This window comes from Onthophagus taurus, chromosome 6, assembly GCF_036711975.1.
Source record: "Onthophagus taurus isolate NC chromosome 6, IU_Otau_3.0, whole genome shotgun sequence".
In the NCBI taxonomy this organism is placed as follows: Eukaryota; Metazoa; Arthropoda; class Insecta; order Coleoptera; family Scarabaeidae; genus Onthophagus; species Onthophagus taurus.
The window spans coordinates 31,089,850-31,113,655 of record NC_091971.1 but is presented as its reverse complement, the minus strand read 5'-3'; the positions used below and the strand labels follow the sequence as shown (position 1 = coordinate 31,113,655).

The window sequence follows — 23,806 nt, the reverse complement described above, 5'->3', positions numbered from 1 at the left end:
CCTTCGGTACTGCTTATCTTCATTATCAATAACTATGTACGATCTTGGTTCTGTCAAATTTTTGCTTATTTTCCCTTCCTGCCAGCTTCCTTCCAAACGTTTCTTAAAATAAATTCTTTCATCTTCGTTGAACCTGTCCTCCGTCTTTTTTGAGTTTTTGTCATAGTTCTGTTTATATAGTTTTTTACTTTTTACAATTTCCTTTCGGTCGTAATTTAAGGTTATTTTCGGCTTTAATGTTTTTACGGTAGTGGGTATGTTGGTTCTTAAATTCCTACTATATAACATTTCAGCTGGAGAGCTTATTTTTCCTCGTTTCGTATTTCGCATGTTCAGTAACGCTAAGTACACGTCTGAGTTGTCTTCCTTGCATTTTTTTAATAAGTTCTTAACTCGTTTTACGGCTGACTCGGCCATTCCATTCGACTGTGCATAATGGGGACTTGATATTGTATGGGTAAAGTCCCACTCCATGGCAAAATTTTTAAATTCTTTACTGTTGTAGTATAAGGCACCATAAGTAAAGACTTTTGTTGGTATTCCATGTCTTGCGAAGACTGCCTTAGACTTTTTTATTATTGTTTTACTGGTTAGATCTTTTAACCTTTCCACTTCAATAAAATTTGACAGATAGTCTACCACGACCATGTACTGTGTTTGATCACACTCAAAAACGTCCATGCCTACTTCCTGCCATGGCAGAACCGGCATTTCTCTCAAAATCAGTTGTTTTTTCTGTTTGTTTGCTTGAAATTTATTACATACCTTACATTCATTAACGAATCTCTCTATATCCCGATTTATTCCAATCCAATACATAGATCCTTCTGCTCTACTTTTATTTCTTACTACGCCTGGGTGACCCGTGTGTAGCTTTTCTAGCATAATCTTTTTTAGAACTTCAGGTATAAATATTCGATTGTTTATCAAGATTATATTATCACTTATCGTCAGCTCATGTCGTAAATGATGGTACTTCTTAACATCATCTGGAACATCTCGGTAATACTTTGGCCATCCTTTTCTGATTATTTGTCTCAACTTAGTCAATGATTCGTCTTTAGCAGATTCGTCCTTAATCATTCTCCATATATTATCCCCTATCGGCATTGCTTTTGTTACAAAATCTACCTGGATTTCCATCTCATTGGTATTATTGTCTTTCTCGACTGGATTTTCCGTATCTCTCGACAGGGTATCCGCTATATACATATGCTTTCCTTGCTTGTAAACTAATTCATATGTATATTCTTGCAATTTAAACATCATTAATTTTATTCGTGGTGTTAATTTATCTAATGGCTTTTTGGAAATTGGGATCAACGGTTTATGGTCGGTTTCTATTACGATGTTTTTTCCATACACATACTGTCTAAATTTTTCGCATCCAAATACTACCGCCAATAATTCCTTCTCTATTTGCGCGTAACCCTGCTGTGTGGTAGTCAGTGCTTTTGAAGCAAACGCCACTGGCCTTTGATTTTGCATTAAGGCTGCTCCTAATCCCTTTGAACTGGCATCTACTGTAAGTGTTATTTCCTCTTTTTCATTAAAATATCTCAGCTCCGGTGATCTAATTATTGCTTTCTTTAAATCTTGCAAATCCTTTTCAAGGTGGTGATTCCATACAAACTCTACGTCTTTTTTCAGCAGTTCCCTCATACTCTGTGTGTAGTTCGAAAAGTTTGGTATGTATTTGCTCACATAGTTGAAAAACCCCAATATGCGTTGCAAGGATTTTTTATCGTGTGGTGTTTTCAATTGTTCTACTCCTTTCATTTTTTCTTCGTCTATTTTCATGCCATATTCCCCAAATTTATGACCCAAAAACGTCACTTCCTTCATATTGAAGCTACATTTTTGTCTATTAAATTTAATTTTCTTCTCTCTCGCTTTCTCTAATACTTTTATCGTTCTCTTTTCCAATGTTTCGCTATCTTCTGCGTATATTAAAATATCGTCTTGGAAGGTAACGACACCTTTAATCTTTTCAAATGATTGAGATATTATTCTGTGGAAAATTTCTCCTGAACAGTTCAATCCAACTGGCATTCTTAAAAATCGGTATCTTCCGAATGGTGTTTGGAATGTACACAACTTTGAACTTTCAGTATCCAGTGGTACCATCCAATACCCGGAATTGGCGTCTAGTTTGGTGAAATATTTTGCTCCATGCAATTTTGCTGCCATTTCTTCTAATGTTGGAAGTGGATAATGGCTCCTCTTTATTGCTCTATTAAGCTGTTGTGGGTCAAGACATATTCTTAAATTCCCGTTATTCTTTTTTACTATTACTATGTTGCTAACCCATTCAGTCGGTTCTTCTATTGGTTTGATAATTTCCAATTTCACCATTCTATCCAACTCTTTCTTTAAATCATCTCTAATACTAAACGGTATTCTTCTAAATGGTGCTATTTTTGCTTTAACATCTTTATCTAATACTAGTTTAACTTTTGTGTCTATACAGCCTATCTTATTGTCTAATAAATCAGCATATTTTTCAAAACCTCTATTTAACTGATTAACTTTTCTTAAAATGTCTAATTTTATGCATATGTTTAAACCTAATACATTGTTATACGTTTTCTGTGTGATATAGAATTTTATTTTATAACTATTCTCTTTTAACACACACTTTATTTTAGCGTAACCTGCCATTGAAATTTGTTCCTTTGTATACGTACTGATATAATCATTAGTTTTTATAATATCATTTATATTATAATCATTTTTATTTAACCCTAATTTTACATAATCATCCAACGACATTAAGTTGCAATCCGCGCCTGAGTCTATTTTAAAACTTAAAAATTTACCGTTAATTTTTAACTTTTCAAACCAAGAATTTACACTGTTTACGTTTTTTACTACAGTCTCAATAGTGTGGTCTGAGTCGGAACTTTGATTCTCACTAAGGTACTTATCTTTTTCTATTTCTCTTACTCCTTTGAATCCACGTTTGCCGCCACCTTTCTTCTGACCGCTGGTCGCCGTCTCTGTCCCTTGGTATCGCCGCGTTGTCTCCGCCTTTTCCCGATTGCTGCCGCTTGTTGCTCTGCATGCCCTTGAAAAATGATTTGCACCGTTGCACTTGTAACACTGTCCATGTGCTGGACATTTCTTATATTCATGTTCGGTTAAACATTTTTTACATCTCCAACCTCGACTAGTATTTTCATTCTTCTTTACCACTTCGATTTCATGTCTCGCATCCAACGCCTCGGCTTCCGGAAATTTCCCTGACTTGCGCCATCTCTAAAGCCTTCTCAATAGTTAAATCTTGGGTGCGAAGTAATTGTTCTTTTAGTTGTTGACTTTTTATGCCCACAATAAATATATCCTTCACCAGCTCTTTCTTCAGGGTACCGAACTTACAGTTATCACTCAAATTTCTGAGCACTGTCACATACTGTTCGTAAGTTTCATCTTCTTTTTGTTTTCTATTAAAAAACATATAACGTTCGTACGTAACGTTCGCTTTCGGTACGAAATGCTTTTCAAACTTTTCCATGATTGTATCTAATGTTTTTTCGTCTTCTTTTATATTAAATGACTTGAATATCTCTTGTCCTTCATCGCCCATAGCGTATAACAACATTGCTATCTTTTTCTTTTCTTTTATGTTCTCGTCGCAGAACGCGTCTATATATAATTTGTATTTACCTTTAAATTTTTCCCAGTTTTGGCTTACGTTTCTCGTGAAACTCATTTTCTCTAACCTTGCTTCCTCCATTTTTCACTTTTTCTTTTCTTTTTCTTATTCAGCACTTTTATACCGCTGTCACCATGTTGAGTTCAATAAAACACGTGCTTTCCTTTGCTACGTTCTTTATTAACTGGTCCTAACTTGATGCAACACATATGTAATACAATGTTCTATACGGTAACGCCATCCAGTGGTCTAACTTAACAATACATTACACATATACATTAGCATTTGCTACTACATATATGTGTGAAATGGGATTTTCAGCTTATGTGTCGACAAAAAATAAATATCGCAACAAACTTATTGACGCCGAACCTGATATGAGAATTCAACTTTCATCCATAAAGCCTAACATTAAGTATATCTGCGGTAATAAAAAGCAGCGCCACTCATCCCATTAAAAGTTATTTTAATAACTTTTGTATTAATTTTGAAAGTACTTTTTGAAGCAAATAAATATTACTATAGATCCAGAAACAGAAAAACCAGAACAAATATTATTGTATAACAGTACCAAAGGAGGAATTGATACACTGGACAAGGTATACACTGCATATTCAGTGCAAAAAGCAACGAGGAGGTAGCTAATAACCATATTCTATCATATGATAAATATAAGTGCTGTAAATGCATTAGTATAGTACAACAGCACGAATGCAGACGCAATAAAAGATAAAAAAACATGGCAGACGCCATTTTATAAGAACTGTAGCCAGGGCCGGCGCGACATAAGCGAAATTTAGGCGGTTGCGTAGGGCGCGCGAGTTTAGGGGGGCGCAAAATTTTGGCGCACGAGAAAAAAAGCCAAAAGTTTTGCACTTTCTTAAATTAATCTTAATTGGGCCAAATTTTTAACAAAAGCGACCACTGTATTAGGCAACCTTTAACAATTGTACGTATTACATACTCGACCGGACTATAAGGACTATGTATAATATTTTTAATTTTAACGTGGTTTTCAATTAGTGTATTGCCTGATCTTTTTTACATTCTCTAATGGTCTCTAATGTCTCTCAAGGAAGTAGACATAAATATAACCTTACTTCCTATTGCTTTCACGGGAACCCCGGAATACCAGTGTAATACGTACCACCGCCAACGCAAGAAATGTCACTAGAATTAAATAGCTAACCTATAAAATTTAGCAGTAGTTCTACGTGTAGTCGGATCGCATTTTTCCAAAAAACCTTTATTATTGTGTTGTGATTTAAAACATTTGGTAAGTGTGAAAATATTATGACGTTAAAATTAGTTAAAATATCGACGGATTTTTAAAACATCAGAACATCGTAAACAACACTGAGAAAATTTCACAAAAATTGTTTTTTAATAACTGTCTTATTTCAATGAAAACTCATTAAACCTCTTGCCCACAAAAAAAACATGCTGTAAGATAAAGCAGTTAAAAAATCGATTCTTGTAAATTTTTCTCAATGTCGTTTACGGTGTTCTGCGTTCTGTTAAAAACCTATCGATGTCTTGCTCCAAAAGTGTTCTATGAATACCACTTGCAATAGGTGATGTTCGCTTTTCAAGAATAATCAAAGTATTCTTTCAATAGAACTGTCATGGCTGATGCTAGTAAGCCTAAGCGACCTTCGATCCAGTCATGAATGAACATTTGCAAAAAGTTAAAGATGCTAAATTATTTGTTCATTATCTCGGCAAGGATATTCAGAATGAACTTATACAACTGCTATCACGAGCTATAAGAGCAAAAATTTTGAATAGTGCTAAATTAGCCAAATATTATTCAATCATATTGGATTGTACTCCTGACATCAGTCATACGGAACAAATGACAATTATAATAAGATTTGTTGATGTAATGGATGAAGAAACACAACAACCTGACGTGGTCATACGGGAGCATTTTCTTAGGTTTGTGCCACTACAAGAAACAACAGGTGCTTTCATATCAGCAGGTCACAATGGAAACATCATGCGCGTGGAAGCAAAAGGAATTGCAGATGGTATAAGTACATTTAAATTTCTAGTGTCACTTATTACGTGGTACAATATTCTTTTCGAAATCAACATTACAAGCAAATTACTGCAAAATAAGAATGCAGACATATTTGTATGTACGAAACAGCTGGAAGTTATAAAGAATTATCTTGTAAGTTGTCGATCAGATGAAAACTTCGAAAAGAATTTATCAGATGCTACACTTCTGGCAAACGAACTCGATATTGATGCAAATTTTCCTAATGCACCTAGTAGGCGAAGGAAAATTAAAAAACAGTTTGATTATGAAGCCGAAGGTGTATCAATACAAGATCCCAAACAAAACTATAAAATATCATTCTGTTATATGATTATAGATAATGCAGTAAATGCAATACAGGACAGATTTAATCAAATGCAAGAGTATTGTGCTTTATTTGGGTTTCTTTACGATATTTTTAACTTAAAGGATAAAAACGAAGCTGATATTCTTATGCAATGCAAAAAGTTTGAAAGTGCCTTAACGCATAATTCCTGTAAAGACATTGATGGAGAAGACTTATGCTGGGAACTTCAAAGTGTGTCTCGAACACTTCCAAAAGTAATGGGCCCATCTGAAGTTCTTCTTTTCATTTTAAGGCATGATCTCCAGAATAGCGTTCCTAATATTTACGTCGCGTTAAGGATTTTATTAACTCTCCCTGTTTCTGTAGCAAGTGCAGAGCGCAGTTTTTCTAGATTGAAATTAATTAAAACGTACTTGCGCTCAACGATGACTGAAGAAAGATTAGTTGGATTAGCGACAATATCAATAGAGCAAGAACTGGCTTACAATCTGGACCTCTGTGAATTAATTTCATTATTTGCACAAGAGAAAGCACGCAAAGTAGCATTTTAATATTGTGGCCTGCCTTCAAAGGGAAATGTGCGGCATCTACAATGTTATGACGTAAATGTTAATATTGTTGGAAGTAACGATACGATTATGTTTTAGTATTAATAAAATATTAGACAATGTTATTCTTTATAAAGAGTTTTTAAATTTCTTTTCCTATTCATATTTTACCTATTCATTTATGCTATTAGTTCATTAAATTGGACTACATAGAAAATGATTCTGTATTCTGTGCTGTATATTGTACAAATCAAAGGGCGTGATAGGACAGTTTGGCCTAGGGCGTAAAAAAGCCTCGCGACGGCCTTGACTGTAGCTTTCATTCTCCTTGAACAACACATGAAAAGAAGAAGTACAATACAAACATTACAGGAACCAGTGAAACACAAATTGAAACGTTGTGGCATTGAAATACCTAGTATATCAAGGCAGTCCAATAATAGTGCTACTGTTACTCCTAAGAAAAGGTTCCGTTGTTGATTTTGCCCCAGGACATAAGATAGAAAAACTGCTGACAGATGTGTTCAGAAAACTGTAAACGATTTATATGTAGAAATCCCAGTGCTACAGGGTTAGACAGGGAGGTATGGATAATTTGAACGTGGCGCCACGCAAGGTGTGGAGAACCTTGGTCGATAAAGAGGGGGTATCTGTTCGTCAGGAGCCGCCATTTAGTTATTAATAAGAATGGAGACGTGGTCGAGTATCAACCTCAATACTTTATGGTTGGGACGACATGCCATACATCGAGAGCAGCTACGGAATTTTTAAGGCAGACCTTCCCTGGGCGCCTCATTTTATTACGTGGAGATGTGGAGTGGCTTTTTTGGTCACCGGACCTGTCACCTTGTGACTTTTTTTTATGGGGCTACCTCAAAGCACGAGTATACATAAACAAACCACGTACCCTTCAAGCCTTAAGTGAAACAATAACACAAGAAATTCTTTAACTTTCGTAATGGCAACATTCAAGCTACACATTGAAAAATAAAATTTGAGTTTCGTTGAAAAATGAGTGTGTAACTGTTATTTCAAATCATCCATACCTCCCTGCCTAACTCTGTATAATGTGTAATACTTGTTATGAAAACTTCGAATAAAAAATAAATGTTTTACCCAGTAATCGACTAGTTATTATTAATTGTGAAATAAAAAAATGTTTTCTGACGCTTCTAGCCTATATATTTTTGTGGGGTCAAATTGATTCCACAATGCACAGTATGTTCCAACTTATATGTATGAGCTCCGAAGGTTAAATTTCGCAAATTTCGGTTAAATTTAAAGCATTTCGCTCGATATTAAAATACAAGTGTTGAGCCGATTGGAAAACGGTGAACGTCAAGTTGACATTGGAAATGCTTTAAATTTGCCTACTTCTACAATAAGAACCATTTAAAAAAACAAAGACAAAATTAAGTTGTTTGCAACTACTACCACATCGTCTACTGTAGCAAAGATAACTCGATCAAGAAGCAACATTTTAGAAGAAATGGAAAAACGTGTTTGAATTTGGATTGATGATGAAATGGAACGCAACATGCCGCTAAGTCAAAAAACCATCATGCAAAAACCGTATATTCGTAATCACATTCAAAATTAAAGAGAAGATACGAGTGAAAATTTGACAGCTAGCCGAGGCTGGTTAGATAATTTAAAAAAAATTAGCAACCTCCACAACATTCGAATGGAACACCGAAGAATCTGCTGCCGCTTCAATTTTTTCTGCAACGTTAAAAGCCATTATTGAAAGAGGAAATTATCCACCAGAATTGGTTTTTAACGTGGATCGCGAGAAAAAAAGGCTAACACCGGGTTTCACAGCTGCAAAAGATCGTTTCACCCTTCTGCCAAAACACCAAGAGCCATGAAAGGAGTTCTAAAATGTAGTCTACCCATCATTTGGAGTAGTGTATTAATGAGAGTTCTGGACAGGAAGTTGCTCCCTGTGCTCCTCATGCACTGCGCATGTGCACCGGAAGTGACGTCATAAATTTGAAATTCGTGACGTCATAGCGTCATAAAAAATAAATCTTATAGTGATACCCAAATTTTTTTGTAGTCAAACAGTTTTTATTTACAAAATTAGGTATAAAATGTGGAAATTTATTTGTGAAAAATTATGCCGTCGAGATGCTGTCCTCCCACGTGCACCGTCTCCTCCAAACGTTCTCTGAAATTGGCAAACACGCGGATACGGAGTTCCTGTGGAATTGCATGATCATTCATTTTTCATGTGCTGAGCAAATGTGACACGAATTGCATAATCTTCCACTTTTAATGCTTGCACAACTTGAATTTTGTAGGTATGAAACTTTAAGGATGCGTCAGAGCTTGATTAATGTCGTGTAAATTAAAATGTGCACGGTAAAGGCGACGAACTTGGACGTAAGAATGGTTGTTTTCGAAAACGCTTTTACACAAAAAGCGCGCTGCGTCCCCGTGTATCGCTCTATTTTACTGACATTCCGAGAGACGTACTCATGATTGCAACTGGCCAGATCCTCCCACTCCTAAAAGTTCTCGAGAAATATAACAGAGAAATAGTAAAAACTTTTTAGGTCACCTGTATATGTAACCCTTTTAGTGAATTTAATTTTCACTTAAATCACTTAATTTTAATTTTATTTGTCTTCACTTGAAATATCTTTTCACTCGATTTTTATGCACTGTAACTAATTTATTGTTTATTTTCAATGTCACATTTGGAGTGTCTTCTTTAATTACTTTAAACGGACCTTTGAACAGTTCGTGTAATTTATTTGTTGATTCATTTTTTAATAGTACTTTATCATTAAATTTATAACTAACAATATCAGATTTCCTATCTAACATACCTTTTCTTTTTATTTTCGATTCAATTAAATGCACTTTTGCATTATTCCAAGATGATTTGAGTCGCGAATATCTTTTAGAAGCGCATTTACTGATGTATATTGCTTATTTGGCCGAATTTTAGCGTTCTCGGACAGTAGCACATACGTTATTAAAAATTTTTCGGCATCAGCTTGTAATAATTCAGAGTACAGTTCTATTGAATCTAAAAGTTTTTTAGTAGTATTTTCACTACCATCTATAACAGGCAACAAACTACCCGCTGTTTGAAATCAAATTTTTCCCCCATTTTTATATCTGTTTTTAACCTATCTTTAAGAATATTATGAGATTCTATAATAATATTATCTATTTTATTAACATACTCTTTTATTTTATCTAAAACGTCTTGTTGTCTTATTTACCTTAAGTTCTTCCAAAACTTTTTTAAATTTATCAACTGTCTCCATAAGCACTTTAGGTGCACTCTTATTTATTGTTAAACATTGTCGCGCATAGACACTAATTCTTGGCTCCTAGAAACTTCCAGTCGCATTCTCTTCTCTAACTTTTTCATACACCGACGCCAAATGTCATACACCCACGAAAATCAGGATAAGGATTATAATTACTGCATAACCAATTTCCGATGTGTTGAACGATTTATCCAATCCAAACGTTGCTCCTACAGAATTTCCCGCTTGACTTATTATTATTTCTTTTTATCTTCTTAAATTTACTTTTAATTAGTTATTTTGGTTCTTAACATGCAGGATCGCCATGTGATAACCGTTGATAGTAGTGATGTAAAGTTTAGTTACTTTTTAGTATTAGTAACTATCCGTTACTTTCAGAAAAAGTATTCGTTACTTTGTACTCGTTACAAGTAATCGTTTGCATTTGCGTTCGAGTACTCGTTTGCGCTCGAGGTTCGATTATTTCAGATGGTACAGATGTTGCCATGGCACTCAGGTATTTTTTAGCAAGCTTACTTAATCTAGGATAAAGTATTTCTCTATCTTTCCACCATTGTAACGGATTTTGTTTCCTGTCCAGATATGCTTCTTCCAAATAACTTTTAAGCTCGATGCTAGCCATGCTGATTGGATTCATCGGTGCAGCGCTTTCACACTGTTCATCAAAATCTTGCCATATTAGGTCATTATTAGAAGCAGCACATGTTTCACCTCTTTCAGGGGAAACAACGACATGTCCTTGCCGATCTACGTTAATTAAATCTATTATCTCCTCCTGAATAAAATCATATATTTTTAAGAAAGTCTCTGGTCTTCTAATAGCCTTTTGCTTAAATCGAGGATCCAAAAGTGCCGATTTCAGAAGGGTTTCATTCTCTTCAATATCTTCAAATCTGGTACTGATTTCATTTATCAGGGTGCTAATTAATATTTTTGATGTCTTTGATGTTGTTAAGGTTAAAATTTTGTTAAGAGATGACATTAATCCTCTAATCACTAAAAGTACTTTTGATATGGTGATTGTTTTCTCAGAGCTCATTTCTGTTGTTATTTGCTCAAACGGTTGTGCAGATTTGTGACAGAGTATCACACTCATTTTCTGACAGGCTTTCCACAGGATTATTAAGCAAACCTATGGCCACTGCCAACGGTTGATGCATTTTAACTACACGATCAAACATATAATATGTCGAATTCCATCTTGTAGGGACATCATTTTTCAGTGTTACTTGACAATTTGGCTGCATTTGTTTTTGTGTTGACATTAACTTATTGTGTGCTCGTGTACTTTTATTAAAGTATTGAACAATTCTTTTGACTTTTTGTTGAATTTCCTCTATATGTTTCAATCCACGTTGGACTACTAAATTTAGTGTGTGTGCCATACATGGATAATGTGACCACTCAGATTGTCTTATTGAATTAACAACATTGGGAGCATTATCTGTTGTAACCACATAAATTTTTTCTGTAATTCCCCATGTTGTTAAAACTCGTTTCATTTCTTGTAATAGATATTGCGATGTATGACTTTGATCAGTACTAAAACATTCAAGAAGACAGGAATAAAATTTCCAGTCTTCAGTAATAAAATGTGCAGTAACACCAATATAACTTTCATTAGCAATAGATGTCCATGCATCTGTTGTTAATGAAATAAATTGAGTTGTTTTTAATAAATCTCTTAATTTATCAGCAGCTTCATTGTATTTTTGTGGTAGAAAACTATTAGAAAATGTTGGTCGGCTGGGGATTTTGTATGATGGCTCCAACTGGCTAAGTAATTCACGGAAACCTTTATCATTGATTATAGAAAATGGCTGTATATCTTTCAGGATCATATTTAGCACTAGATCATTAATTTTCTTTTGCCTGGATAAACTTATTGGGCGCGAGATATATCCCGTTAAGGTCTGTTGTGAAACTTTCTGTCTCGTACTTGTCGATGTAGTCGCAGGATTCACCAGTGAATTATCAATAACGTCCCCATTACCAATTGGTACCGGTGGATGCAAGGATGAGTGCGTTTGATCATTATCTGTGAATGAATATCCAAATTTTACCTAAGTTATCATTTTTGTTTGTTTAGTGACAATAACAAAAAAGTCACAAAAATACCTTCATGACCTTGATGTTGTTTTGATACAGCCCTAGATGCATCTTGAATAAAGGTGGGGTGTTTTGATAAAAGATGTTTTTTTAAATTTGAAGTGGTTCCTCCTTTGTAGGAATATTTACTTTTACATATATTGCAGATTGCTTTACTATTTGCAACCGCAGTAAAATGAAGCCAAATGTCACTTCGTTTTTGTTGTCCTTCTGCTGACATGATGTGTCTGAAGCAATTACATATATTTATCTTAATGCAGTGTTATAAAATGGGCAACCCCCAATAATTAATTAAACGTAATATAAATCTGAAATTACAAAAATACTTTGCAAGCATGTACCATTTTAACAAGTGTGTTTGTTTATTTTATATTTATTTAAATACAAGCGAATACCGTTTCGTTTTTAAACTAATAATTTTTTACTGTACCCAATCATGAACGTACAATATTTGGGGATGTAGATTAGCTTAAATATTATTCAATTCAAAACATACTTATCTCTTATTAGAAATATATAAACTTACCTACTTTCTTTTTAATTAAAATGAGTAATACTTGTCTAATACTATTTCTTGTCACACCGGCACCGCTTATATGTAAACAGATTCAAGTTTGTGAATTACTTGTTTCATACCAAACAATATACGAAGGAGTATGATGAGTTGCTTAGCAAAATTATATAATACAATCGATACATATCATCAGATCTTCGGATCTCGCGGAGTACTGGTACTTGTTTGTAAAAGTAACTGTTAGATCTGAAGTAACTGGTACCGATGTGACGATAACAGTTACTTCGGATCTCGCAGAGTAACGAGTACTCGTGTAGTAGTATAGTTACTTTTTTTACATCACTAGTTGATAGTTATCTCAATAAATTGAATATTAGATGGTGATGGAATTGAAAGATTGTTTCGTTATAACGTTCTATTTATTCATTCTTACTCTACGATTACATATATCTACTAGACTAAAATTTTAAAACTTAATATTATTCGAATTAAACATAAACTAATTTGCAAGTTCAACATTTTTATTGAATGTCCTCAATTCGTAGGTGAAATGCACCTCCGAATTGCACGCATCGATATTACATAAATTTCGCAATCACTTCCTCTCTTGTATTTCATTACAACATAAGAAAAGTACAGTGGCGTCAAATCTACATTTTATGAATTTTTTTGTAGACTAGTGTAATTGAATACTACTGAAATTAACTAATTTTCAAACAAAATACGACGAGCAACATGTTTCTATCACTGCAGCCGACCGTTCCGAGACCTATGCAAAGTTAGCCCCCAATTAGATAGGATTTTACATGTATACAGAGGAAAAAATCGTGTCGTGTAAAAATTTTAGAGTAGTTGGTAAAAAGAGTTAGAGTAAAAATTGTAATATCACATGGTAAAAATAACTCAAATGTACACTATATTTAATATTAATATAGAGTTCATGTATTATTCACTTAATAGAGTAGTTTTTACAGTTCTCTAAAGGAGAGTTCTTTTTTACTTATGTTAGTGAAGTTAATATAAAACTTGTAATATATAAAACATTAAATTTTACACTAGACGTGTACTTTTCCTTCGGGTACTTCGTAGGCACCGCACTATTTTGCTCGGGATTACTCGTCGGTACCACGTGATCAACATGTGGTGTGATACAGTTAAAATTTAACGGTCATCTACTAAACGAGTCGGAACTCGATAGCGTCTCGAGACCTGATTTACGCGATATAGAAAGAAAGAACGATTATTTTAATTTTAATTATGTTTGCTAAAATAAAACATTCATGATGTGAAATTAGTGGAACTTCCGGAAGATTTTACATACAAGTTCCTTGTGAAGATTGGTAAGTATGTGCAACTTGGTGCAACTATACATATAGGCAACTTATAGAAGACTCATTAGATGCAGTTTTGATGGTGACTCGGTGGAAACTTTAAAATGAATTAAGTATTATATATGTTATATATGTATATAAACAGAATTTAATTTTTTTAAATTTAAGTTATAACAATATATTACAAGTAAAAATAAAAACAAATATTTTATAATTTTGATTTTTATTACAAACGTAAAACTTCCCTAAAAATACTCCACTTCCTATTAAAAATTAACAGTAATAAGTGGAAGATACACACTATTTAGTGATATTTTGTCAATTAATAGAGTAAAATTAGAGCAAATTTTTAATAATTTACACTGATTAGATTAGAAATGTATCTAATTAGAGTCACGACAACATCTAGTTAGATTACATATAATACACTGTTATAGAGTAACGATTTTACACTATTTAATAAACACCATCTTCTCACTATTTAGTGTAAATTTTTAATCTATTCACTTACACTATACCGGGTGTCCCTCAAAAGTGGCTCACCCCCATATTTTTTTTTATTATTAGTGATATCAGAAAACCATTTGGAATGCATAGTTAGGTCGTTAAAACGGATTGTTACGACATGAAATCATTCTTTTTGTACTTCCGGTTATACCGGATGTGAGTACTAACTTCGCTATTTTTTTAAATCTATAATTTTTTTTTCTTCAGTTGGGTAGACAGTATAATTTCACATAACTTTTACTTGAAAACATTTTCACGATCGCTTATAATTTTTGAAAAAAAAAATTATTTTCGTTATTTTTTAACGTTTTAGTACCTTCGGAAAATGTATTACAACTTTTGACGCATAGTAGCTAGGTTAATAGTACAAACTATGTTATATCCCTCTTGATTTGCTATTCCTCGAGCAGTGATCACTGTTATGCTTTAGTTGGTGGTTCTTTTTTAATAATGGTGTAAATTAACAGTTGTATTAAATTAGTTTTAAAAGAAAAACGCTATCCAACAATTAAATTTAATTCAATTGTAAGTTCAAAAAAACTAATTTTCTAAATTTTCAAAATGCTCTCGCCTCGATTTTGACATGTTGTATCTTGTGTATTGTCGATCTAACGACTTTCCTGCGGAGATATTTAGGTAATACAATTTCTAACTCGATTTATTTTCCAATACCTCACGAGACCTTACTGGTGTATTATACAGCTCATTTTTGATTTTGCCCTATAAAAAGAATCTAAAGGTGTGAGGTCAGGTGATCTGAGAGGTTTTAACCAAAATAAAGTAAACAATCCAAATTATAATATACAATGGACGTTGTAAGTTACTATAAGCTACAGAACATTTAGTGTAAAAGAACAAAAAATAAAGAAAAAAATAATTGAATTAAACTTAATTGTTTGATCGCATTTTTCTTTTAAAATTAATTTAATACAACTGTTAATTTACAGCATTATTAAAAAAGAACCACTGACTAAGCATAGCAATGATCACTGCTCGAGAAATAGCAAATCAAGAGGGACATAATATAGTTTATACTATTAACCTAGGTACTAAAACGTTATAAAATAACGAAAATAATTTTTTTTTCAAAAATTATAAGCGATCGTGAAAATTTTTTCAAGTAAAAGTTATGTGAAATTATACTGTCAACCCAACTGAAAAACAAAAAATAATAGATTTAAAAAATAGCGAAATTAGTACTCACATCCGGTATAACCGGAAGTACAAAAAGAATGATTTCATGTCGTAATAATCCGTTTTAACGACCTAACTATGCATTTAAATGGTTTTCTTATATCACCAATAATAAAGAAAAATATGGGGGTGAGCCACTTTTGAGGGACACCCGGTATAGTGAAAAAAAATAACTCTAAATAAATTGGACCGATCTGAACCATGTTTTAGAGTTGATTTTTACTCTACATTTTTTCCTGTGTACCGTTGGACTACCGTACAGTGACTGTTTTTTATGATGCGGAATTAGAAATCGTAGAACGATCAAATCAATTTCAAACGTTTACAAATATCGGAAATAACCGTTGAACGATTTTAAAGAAGATCCGCTCATTATTAACAAGATTATGAATCAAAATCATCATAATTAATTAATTTACTTCGTTCCTGATGGTCATCCACGGAAAATACTGCCAGTATGGGATTGCCCCGGACATAGCCCAACTGCTGGAGGTACTTTGTGTTAAGTACGCGTTAATTGATACCGATTAATTGGATTTAACGTGAAACATGCGGTCGGAGAAACGTTTATGTATGTAAGTGCCGTAAACAGTAACCGATTTTGTTAATAATATTTTTGTAATTTTTCATATAACTAAAGGTATCTTTTGATTCATGTTATAACTTTTTCCGTTAATTATTGTTAATTAATTGTTGATTGCTCGGTTGTTTCTTGACCGATTTTACTCGTTCAAAGACTGGATGTATGAAATTTTATATCCCGCATCCGATAGCGTCGCTAGAATTTCGCTATTTTCATAAGTTAGCGCCGCGCATTGTAATTTAGTTGTTGATAACTTGTATTAATACGATCCCCCACGCGGAAAAATCCAGTTTTCACCCCGAAACAGTATAAATAGCCGGCCAAAAATCAGTTCTTCATGAGTTCTTCAACAGTTATTCTCCAGATCAGTTATTTACCAAGTTAACCGAAGAGCTCTCATATCTTTTGAAGTAACCGTATTTCATTTTTTTACCGTAAGTCCGATTTATTTAATTGAAAGACTTTGATTTTATTTGTGGTTTAAGTTCATTAAGTTTCTGAATTTTATCTTAACCCTGGTACTCTTAGAAGGTTCATCGAGTACTCCATTCCTTTACACCTTAGGAAGGTTTCCAGGTGTATCCTATATTACCGCCTCATTTTAATTTACTTTAATTAACTTCATTTGATTCGAATCAAAATTTTATCAATTATTTTCATCCTACTTTCTCTTTGCCGACCGTGGTTGTATTAATAAAGTTTATCATTTTCCATCAGGTTTTATTAAATTAGTTTACATTTACATTAATATATTTATTTTTTAAAGGGTTGATTTTTCATCATGTCTAATGGATCGGTCGATGTGGGCCGATTGAATGGCCAGCAAGATCACCAGATCTGACAACTTTATATTTCTTTTTATGGGTTTATTCAAAAAATTATTGACGTCTTCCAAAATATTGATATGTGATGATCCGTGTGATGTTAAGCCGTTTGAGAGAGGAAACGCTACAAAGATGGTACCACTGCCAAGAAGTTCAGGGTAATCATATCGAACAATTTACATAATAGTTTGTTCTTAATAAATAATAAATGCTTTTATTATTCAATAACAACACTAAGCTTATTTTTATTCAACTGTTACGTATACTAGCAACATCTTTAATAAAAAAATTTCACTTCTCATATTGACTTTCATTTCTTTCTTCATAAATATTTTTTGAAAAAATATGATTAATTCATAAATTTAATATACTTCCACCCAACTTTTATTTCATTTCTAAAAAAAAATAAGTAATTGAACTAGCAGCTTTAAATCTGTCTTAGCTCGAGCGTATACCGACCGTTAACCCAAGGTTTTATATATTAAAGGTTGTCTAAGTTCCTATGCTGCAATACTTTGATTTTAGTTTGTGGGCGAGGGGCAAGAGCAGGAGTGTTTCGTGACGCAAGCGATCACGGATTGCGCACGCAACCTCATGGCCATATGGTGCTCCATGCATTTGTTTAATTTGAATTGCTTGGCGGTATTATTTTCCACATGTGACGTAATGCGCAGTATGGTTGCGTACGAACCTAGACAACCTTTTATTGTATATAATGGATTAAATTATCCATTAGCAAGCTTTGTTTAAGTCAATTTAAATAAAACAAAATTTTCCTCTTTCTTGCTATTTATTTTATTATGCTTCTAAATCGATTTCGAGGAAACAATCCTCATCTTCAGTAGAATCTTATATAACTTATATAATTTTGTTTTATTTAAATTGACTTTTATATATAAACCTTGCCGTTAACCTAAAGTCCACCATTTACCTGACTGATTGCATTTCGACAGGCAACTAATAAACCGATATTTAATTGTCAGGTACCGTTGGATTCGTATTGTTTTCATCTTTCGGAAAATACCATAATATACTGGGTGTTCCATTTAAAAAAGCAAAATTGATTTCCATTTTCCGGAAAAACTAAAAGTAATAACTAAATTTTTCACAAGAAAATATTTGTGCTGATAAAATATAGAAACTGACGTTTTTTGTTCATATTGATATCTCAATCTGTTCGAAACTTAAAAAAAGGGGGGGGGTTTACTTTTCGCTTGCACTGTATACAATACAGGATGTCCCAGGTAAGCAACGAAGTACATAAATGGCATTAAGAAATTTAGTACTCCAATGGGGAGTGCTCTCAGCCTATAGACTTACTACACTAGACCGCGCCTCCCTAGTAGCTGCTATAAGAGCGTGTGTTGCCAAGATAGGTAGGGAACCCGTAGTCCAAGGAGGGGCAGAAAAGCGAATGTAGCATTCAATGTAATGCATATATCCTTTACTACAACTTGCTGTATTATTTTAGAGCAAACCCCAGACTTATATAGAAACAAACGGAAAACCATAAATGGAAATTTCGCAATTTTTAAGTCGTATTCGGACTATGCAGTGTTGATCAAAGACTTTGTCTTTACAAATTTTACTCGTCTCGTATGTGATTTCACTTATATCGGAATTTAGGTGGAACAGTGGTAATAGTAAAAACACAATTCAGTTTGACAATTTATATTTATTGTTTTGTATACAAACTACTTAAAATAAGAAAAATCAAAACTATACAAAACAAAACGTATAAAGATGAAATTGAGAACCGCACTTACGATTATTGTAAAGTACTATGCTGCAGTACAATTTGGTAACCTACTGGTTTTTAAACAACGTTAGTTTGTTATATATTTGCCTTATCCTGACATTAATTTCATTCACATCTTTGTTTTGATGATGTATGCGAAGCGTGAAATACACTTTTAGAATTAATTTTATGAGTTGTACAATGTGATTATTAATAAATAAATAAATAGGGTCTTGATCTAAAATATGCTGATTTAAAGACGTAAACAGAGTGCTAGTGTTATATACTTTCCGAAGACGTTTAATATAATTCTATTAATATGAGGATGATTATTTGATTGTACGTAAAACCTAAAAATATTTTCAGCGGTATCACAATTGCTTACATCATTTGAAGCAGTTAACAATCCTCCCCGACTTTTTCTGTTCAAAAGATATGAGTTACTTTCTACCACAAATTAAACATCTGCACAAATAGCGCATTTGATGGACTTAGCTGTTTTTCTAGACACAAAACCAGATATGTACTCAGTAACATTGATTAAATATGGCGACTAATTTCCGAAATACGGAACTTGTTCGCTTCCTTCGTCTGTTTCGGTTTCAGAAAAAGCGTTCAGAAGATCATCGATATTCTCTTTTTGATTGCCACTACTTACTGTCAAAATAGAAGTATTGTCCACGCGCACGCAATTTGCAGAAGTGGATGCTTCAATTTCAGTTTTCAATAAAAGCCTCTTCTAGGCACCTTCAAATTGTTTCGTTGTGGGATTGTTATTGAATCCACCTCTTGATCTGATAGACGAAAAAAACATCTCGATGTGATCTTGGCTTACTTTGTACGTTAGGAAGTAGTCCATGAGGTTTTGTTTGACCAAATCTTCGAATAAGTTTTGTACGCTTAGGATAGATATGATCAAGCCTAGGAATCCAATTTTCTACCAAAATCCAAAGAATCCAGAGAAATCAGTAGCTACAACACTTGTGCTCAAAACTTGTACAGCCAATCTGACTTTCATAATTTCCAGACCAGACCAGACCATTATCTTGGATTGGTACACTAAATCCACATACTCGGGTAGATTCATAAATTTTTATTCCAATCATCCTATCAAACAAAAGATTAATACTATTGTCGCCATGCGGGATAGAATTAAATTAATTTCCAACTCTGTTTTTTGGGAAAGTAATAAAAAAAGGATGTTTAGCATTTTCATTAAGGCTTTCCACCTCGTCTTTTTTTGGGTGGTATCCTTAACCACAATACTAGTAAGATTAATATTATTGACATGACAGCGCCACAACATACTGTTAAACCAACTAAACTCACTAAATAACTCAATTCTCTACTATCCTCTGAAACTCTGAGGTTTTCTAACACCAATTTTTTACCTCTTTCCTGTCTATTCTCAAGAACTAAAGAACCAGTACCATTGTTATCCAAGTCAAATGTCATCTATAAGATCCCATGTAGCAATTGCGATGGTTCATATATAGGAACTACTTCTCAATACTTATCTAGCCGTATCAACCAGCATAAGAGAAATTGTCAAGCACGCCAAGAAAGAAAGAGTGCTTTAGTTGCGCATCACGTTAAGGAAGGGCATCACTTTGATTTTGACAACATCTTTATCCTTAAAAAGGAATGAATTACAATAAGAGACTCTTTCTAGAAATGGTTTATATTAATAAGGAAGTTGGATCGGTGAATTTTAGAACGGATACTGAAAATTTAAATTCTGTATATGCCTTTCAAGTTACTAATAAATAGTCTTCCAGTAACAACTCCAGAGATAACTCTAGTTGTTGTTTTTTTTTAACTTTTTAACTTATTTGGTTTTTTTGATATTTTACAGTTTTAGATATAATTCATTTTATTGTTTTTTATTATTAAATTTTGGTATTATAATGTTTCATATTTTCGACGCCACCTTTTGTTATTTTTCTGAAATAAAGATCGTTTTTCCCTTCCTTGTTCCTTTGGTTCTTACATGTAAATCTGGTTTTTTCAATTTTTAACGTTGCTCGTGCCGAACCTTATAATTTAGACGTTTATAATTTTAAATGTATAGTTTAACGTTATTTTGTGCTTAATTTTTGTAACTTTGATAATGTATTTGTTTACTATAATATTTTTAAGTATTGAAGTGTTAAACTGAGTATCCAATCTTACGTTATGTATTTGGCCTTTTATGATTCCATTTGTAAGTATTGTTCAATTTTAAGTTTTCTTTAATTGTAAGTCTTGGCCTTTGTTTTGTTCTAATTGATTAGGTTTGCCCTGAAGAAGGAATAAAATTATTCCGAAAGCTCGGTTAAAGGAAAAAAAGGACAACTTTGTTTTAAATCAATTGTATGGTCGATTCCCAGGATTTCCACATTTACTTAGACAAAAGTTGTAGGAATTTAGCACACTATAAACAGAAAATATTTTTATACATACAGGGTGTTCCATAACGACGTACTGAAATAAACATGTTATTTTAAATTTAACGATATAGTTTTTATTGCGTAATCTGATTCTACACACAAAACTAAGTTGACTTTGGTAAGACATGTTGATACATTTATTTTAATTAGAAGCTTTTTTTAGCCATTAACACTGTGCCCTTCAAATCTGAATTTCTTGGCGACTGATCGAGCTAGAAAGTTAAAATTTGTAAGAACTGCTGCTATCGTGTGGTATCGTTGAAGGGTTTTAGGTTTTTTGAATAAAAGAGTTTCTTCTCAACTACATGTTAATGTATTTTACCCAAAGGTTCGTACAATTCTGATGCTTACAAAAGCGTAATCAATTTTAAAGTATTACAGCAATAATGCTTACCACGGTAATACGGTTCAATGAACGATGACCTGATACTTATTAATTAAGTTGCTGAGCCTACATTTTATAGTTAAACGTTTTGTAATTTACTTAAACAATAATGAATTTGGATACACTACATCTCCCTGGGGAAGGAAAAAAAAATTTTTAAACATTTTACAATTTTAAACATTTTTTTTTTTTTAATACTAACTTAAATGCTAAATTACTATTGTTACCCTAAAACTTAACATAAACCCTTTATTTTTATTTTTCTATTTTAAAATACACAACTTTACTTAGAACTAAAATATAATTTTTAAGTGCTTTGGTAATAATGTTTTATTCTGTCCTTATGTACTGTAATCACTTTACTGTTTTTTTCTAACACAACTTTTGAAAATTTATCTTCTTTTACTTCATAAGGTCCTTTATATAAACAATCCATTTTATTACCACTTTCATTTTTAAGTAACACTTGATCACCTTTCTTATAATTAATTGCTTTACACTGCTTATCATAATGTTCGTTACGTTTTGCTTTCGACTGAATTAAATTATTTTTCGCGTCTGACCATGCATTTTGCAATCGGTATTTTAATTCTAAAGGATAATCAATAAAATTATATAAAGGTTCAATGGTTTCTAGAATAGATGAAGGCAATTTGCAAGTTTTTCCAAATACGAGTTCATGAGGTGTATATTTTGTTTCAGTATGAACTGTATTACGTTTGTACTTATCTGCATTCTCAAATAGCTACCTAGACTTTTGTGCGAATTTTCTAGAGCACCTAACGTCTGATGATGATATGCTGTAGCATTCAAGTGCATCCAAATTCATTATTGTTTAAGTAAATTACAAAACGTTCAACTATAAAATGTAGGCTCAGCAACTTAATTAATAAGTATCAGGTCATCGTTCATTTATTTATTTATTTATTTATTATTGGGACACAAACAGGGAGGATATCCCCAGTGAAGCATCCTCATAAAAACAAAGCACTTAACTACATACCAAGCAAAAAAACGAGAAAAAAAAAAAATAACAATAATTATAACATTAACTATGAAAATAATAATAACAGCATTGATAGTTGCTAATTAAAAAAAAATTACAAAAAAAAAAAAGCGAAAAATATTATATAATTGTACTACAATACAGAAGATAACAACTAAACGTTACGTAATAGTAATTCTCTAAATGAGCGCAACGAGAGTCCAAATAGAGTAACATGGTTGAAGTCCTGATTGTAAGTATTCAAAAGCCGAACGATAGGCGAGTTTAGATGAGCGTTCGTGTTCGATGTGCCTAAAAGGAATGTAGTATTCCGCCGCGTGAAACGCTGTGGTACATTAAAGTTCAACACAGACAGAAGATCAGGTGCGTCCAGCAAGCCATTGACCAGTTTGAAAAGAAAAATTAAGTCTGAGACTAGCCGACGCTGCCGCAGGGATAATAAGTTAAAAACCACACAGCGTCTATCGTAATCGCAATAGGGAAGATGATATTTGTAAGCCAGATAGCGTACAAAGCGTCGTTGAACCGCTTCGATGCGATCACGATAGACCGCGTACATAGTATTCCACACTATTGAACCATAGGATAATACGCTATTAACAAATGCCATATAAAGGGATTTAATGCTTGTAAAATTGGTAAACTGTCTACTTATTCTGATAACAAACCCTAGGTTACGCAGGGCTTTCGCCACCATGACTTCGATGTGAAGGTGATATCTCAATTTGGCATCAAGTATAATGCCAAGATCCTTCACTCTGTCAGTAGAGATAATAGGTCTACCATTAAAGTTGTAATTAAAATTAATGGGATAGCGTTTCCATGTAAACGTTATTTTTTGGCATTTGTCATAGTTCAAATAAAGTTTGTTAACGCGACAGTAATCATGTAGACGATCAAGGTCCTCCTGGAGCCTTAGGCAGTCATGACTAGAGCTGACTCTAGTAAATATTTTGTTATCATCCGCATAGAGCAGGAATTTGGAAAATTGAAAGCAAGAAGAAATGTCGTTTATGTAAATTAGAAATAATGTGGGCCCAAGGTGACTTCCCTGAGGCACACCAGATAAGATGGGTTTGTAGTCCGACAAAAAGCTACCCATCCTAACTGCCTGACTTCTGTCAGAAAGATATGACATTATCCAGCGCACAATGCCGGCAGGAATGTTAAAGGAGGACAGCTTTTGTATAAGAATTCCATGGTCAATCTTGTCGAAGGCTTTAGAGAAATCGGTATAAATTGCGTCAACCTGTGAGTCCTCATTTAAGGTAGAATGAATAAAATTAACATAAGACACTAAGTTAGACTCAACCGATCGGCCAAACAGGAATCCATGTTGTTCAGT

The 23,806-nt window shown here is 33.2% G+C and overlaps 1 protein-coding gene across 1 annotated transcript; it reads left to right on the top strand.

Annotated features, from left to right (window-relative positions):
- The first annotated feature begins 5,321 nt into the window (after positions 1-5,321).
- LOC111416715 (zinc finger MYM-type protein 1-like) lies at positions 5,322-6,557 on the top strand. Its single transcript, XM_023048806.2, has one exon. The coding sequence runs from the start codon at positions 5,322-5,324 to the stop codon at positions 6,555-6,557; it is 1,236 nt and encodes a 411-aa protein (XP_022904574.2).
- Positions 6,558-23,806: the final 17,249 nt, after the last annotated feature.

Coding starts and splice junctions, on each gene's coding strand:
- LOC111416715 (XM_023048806.2), top strand. CDS start 5,322: ATGAATGAACATTTGCAAAAAGTTAAAGATGCTAAATTATTTGTTCAT.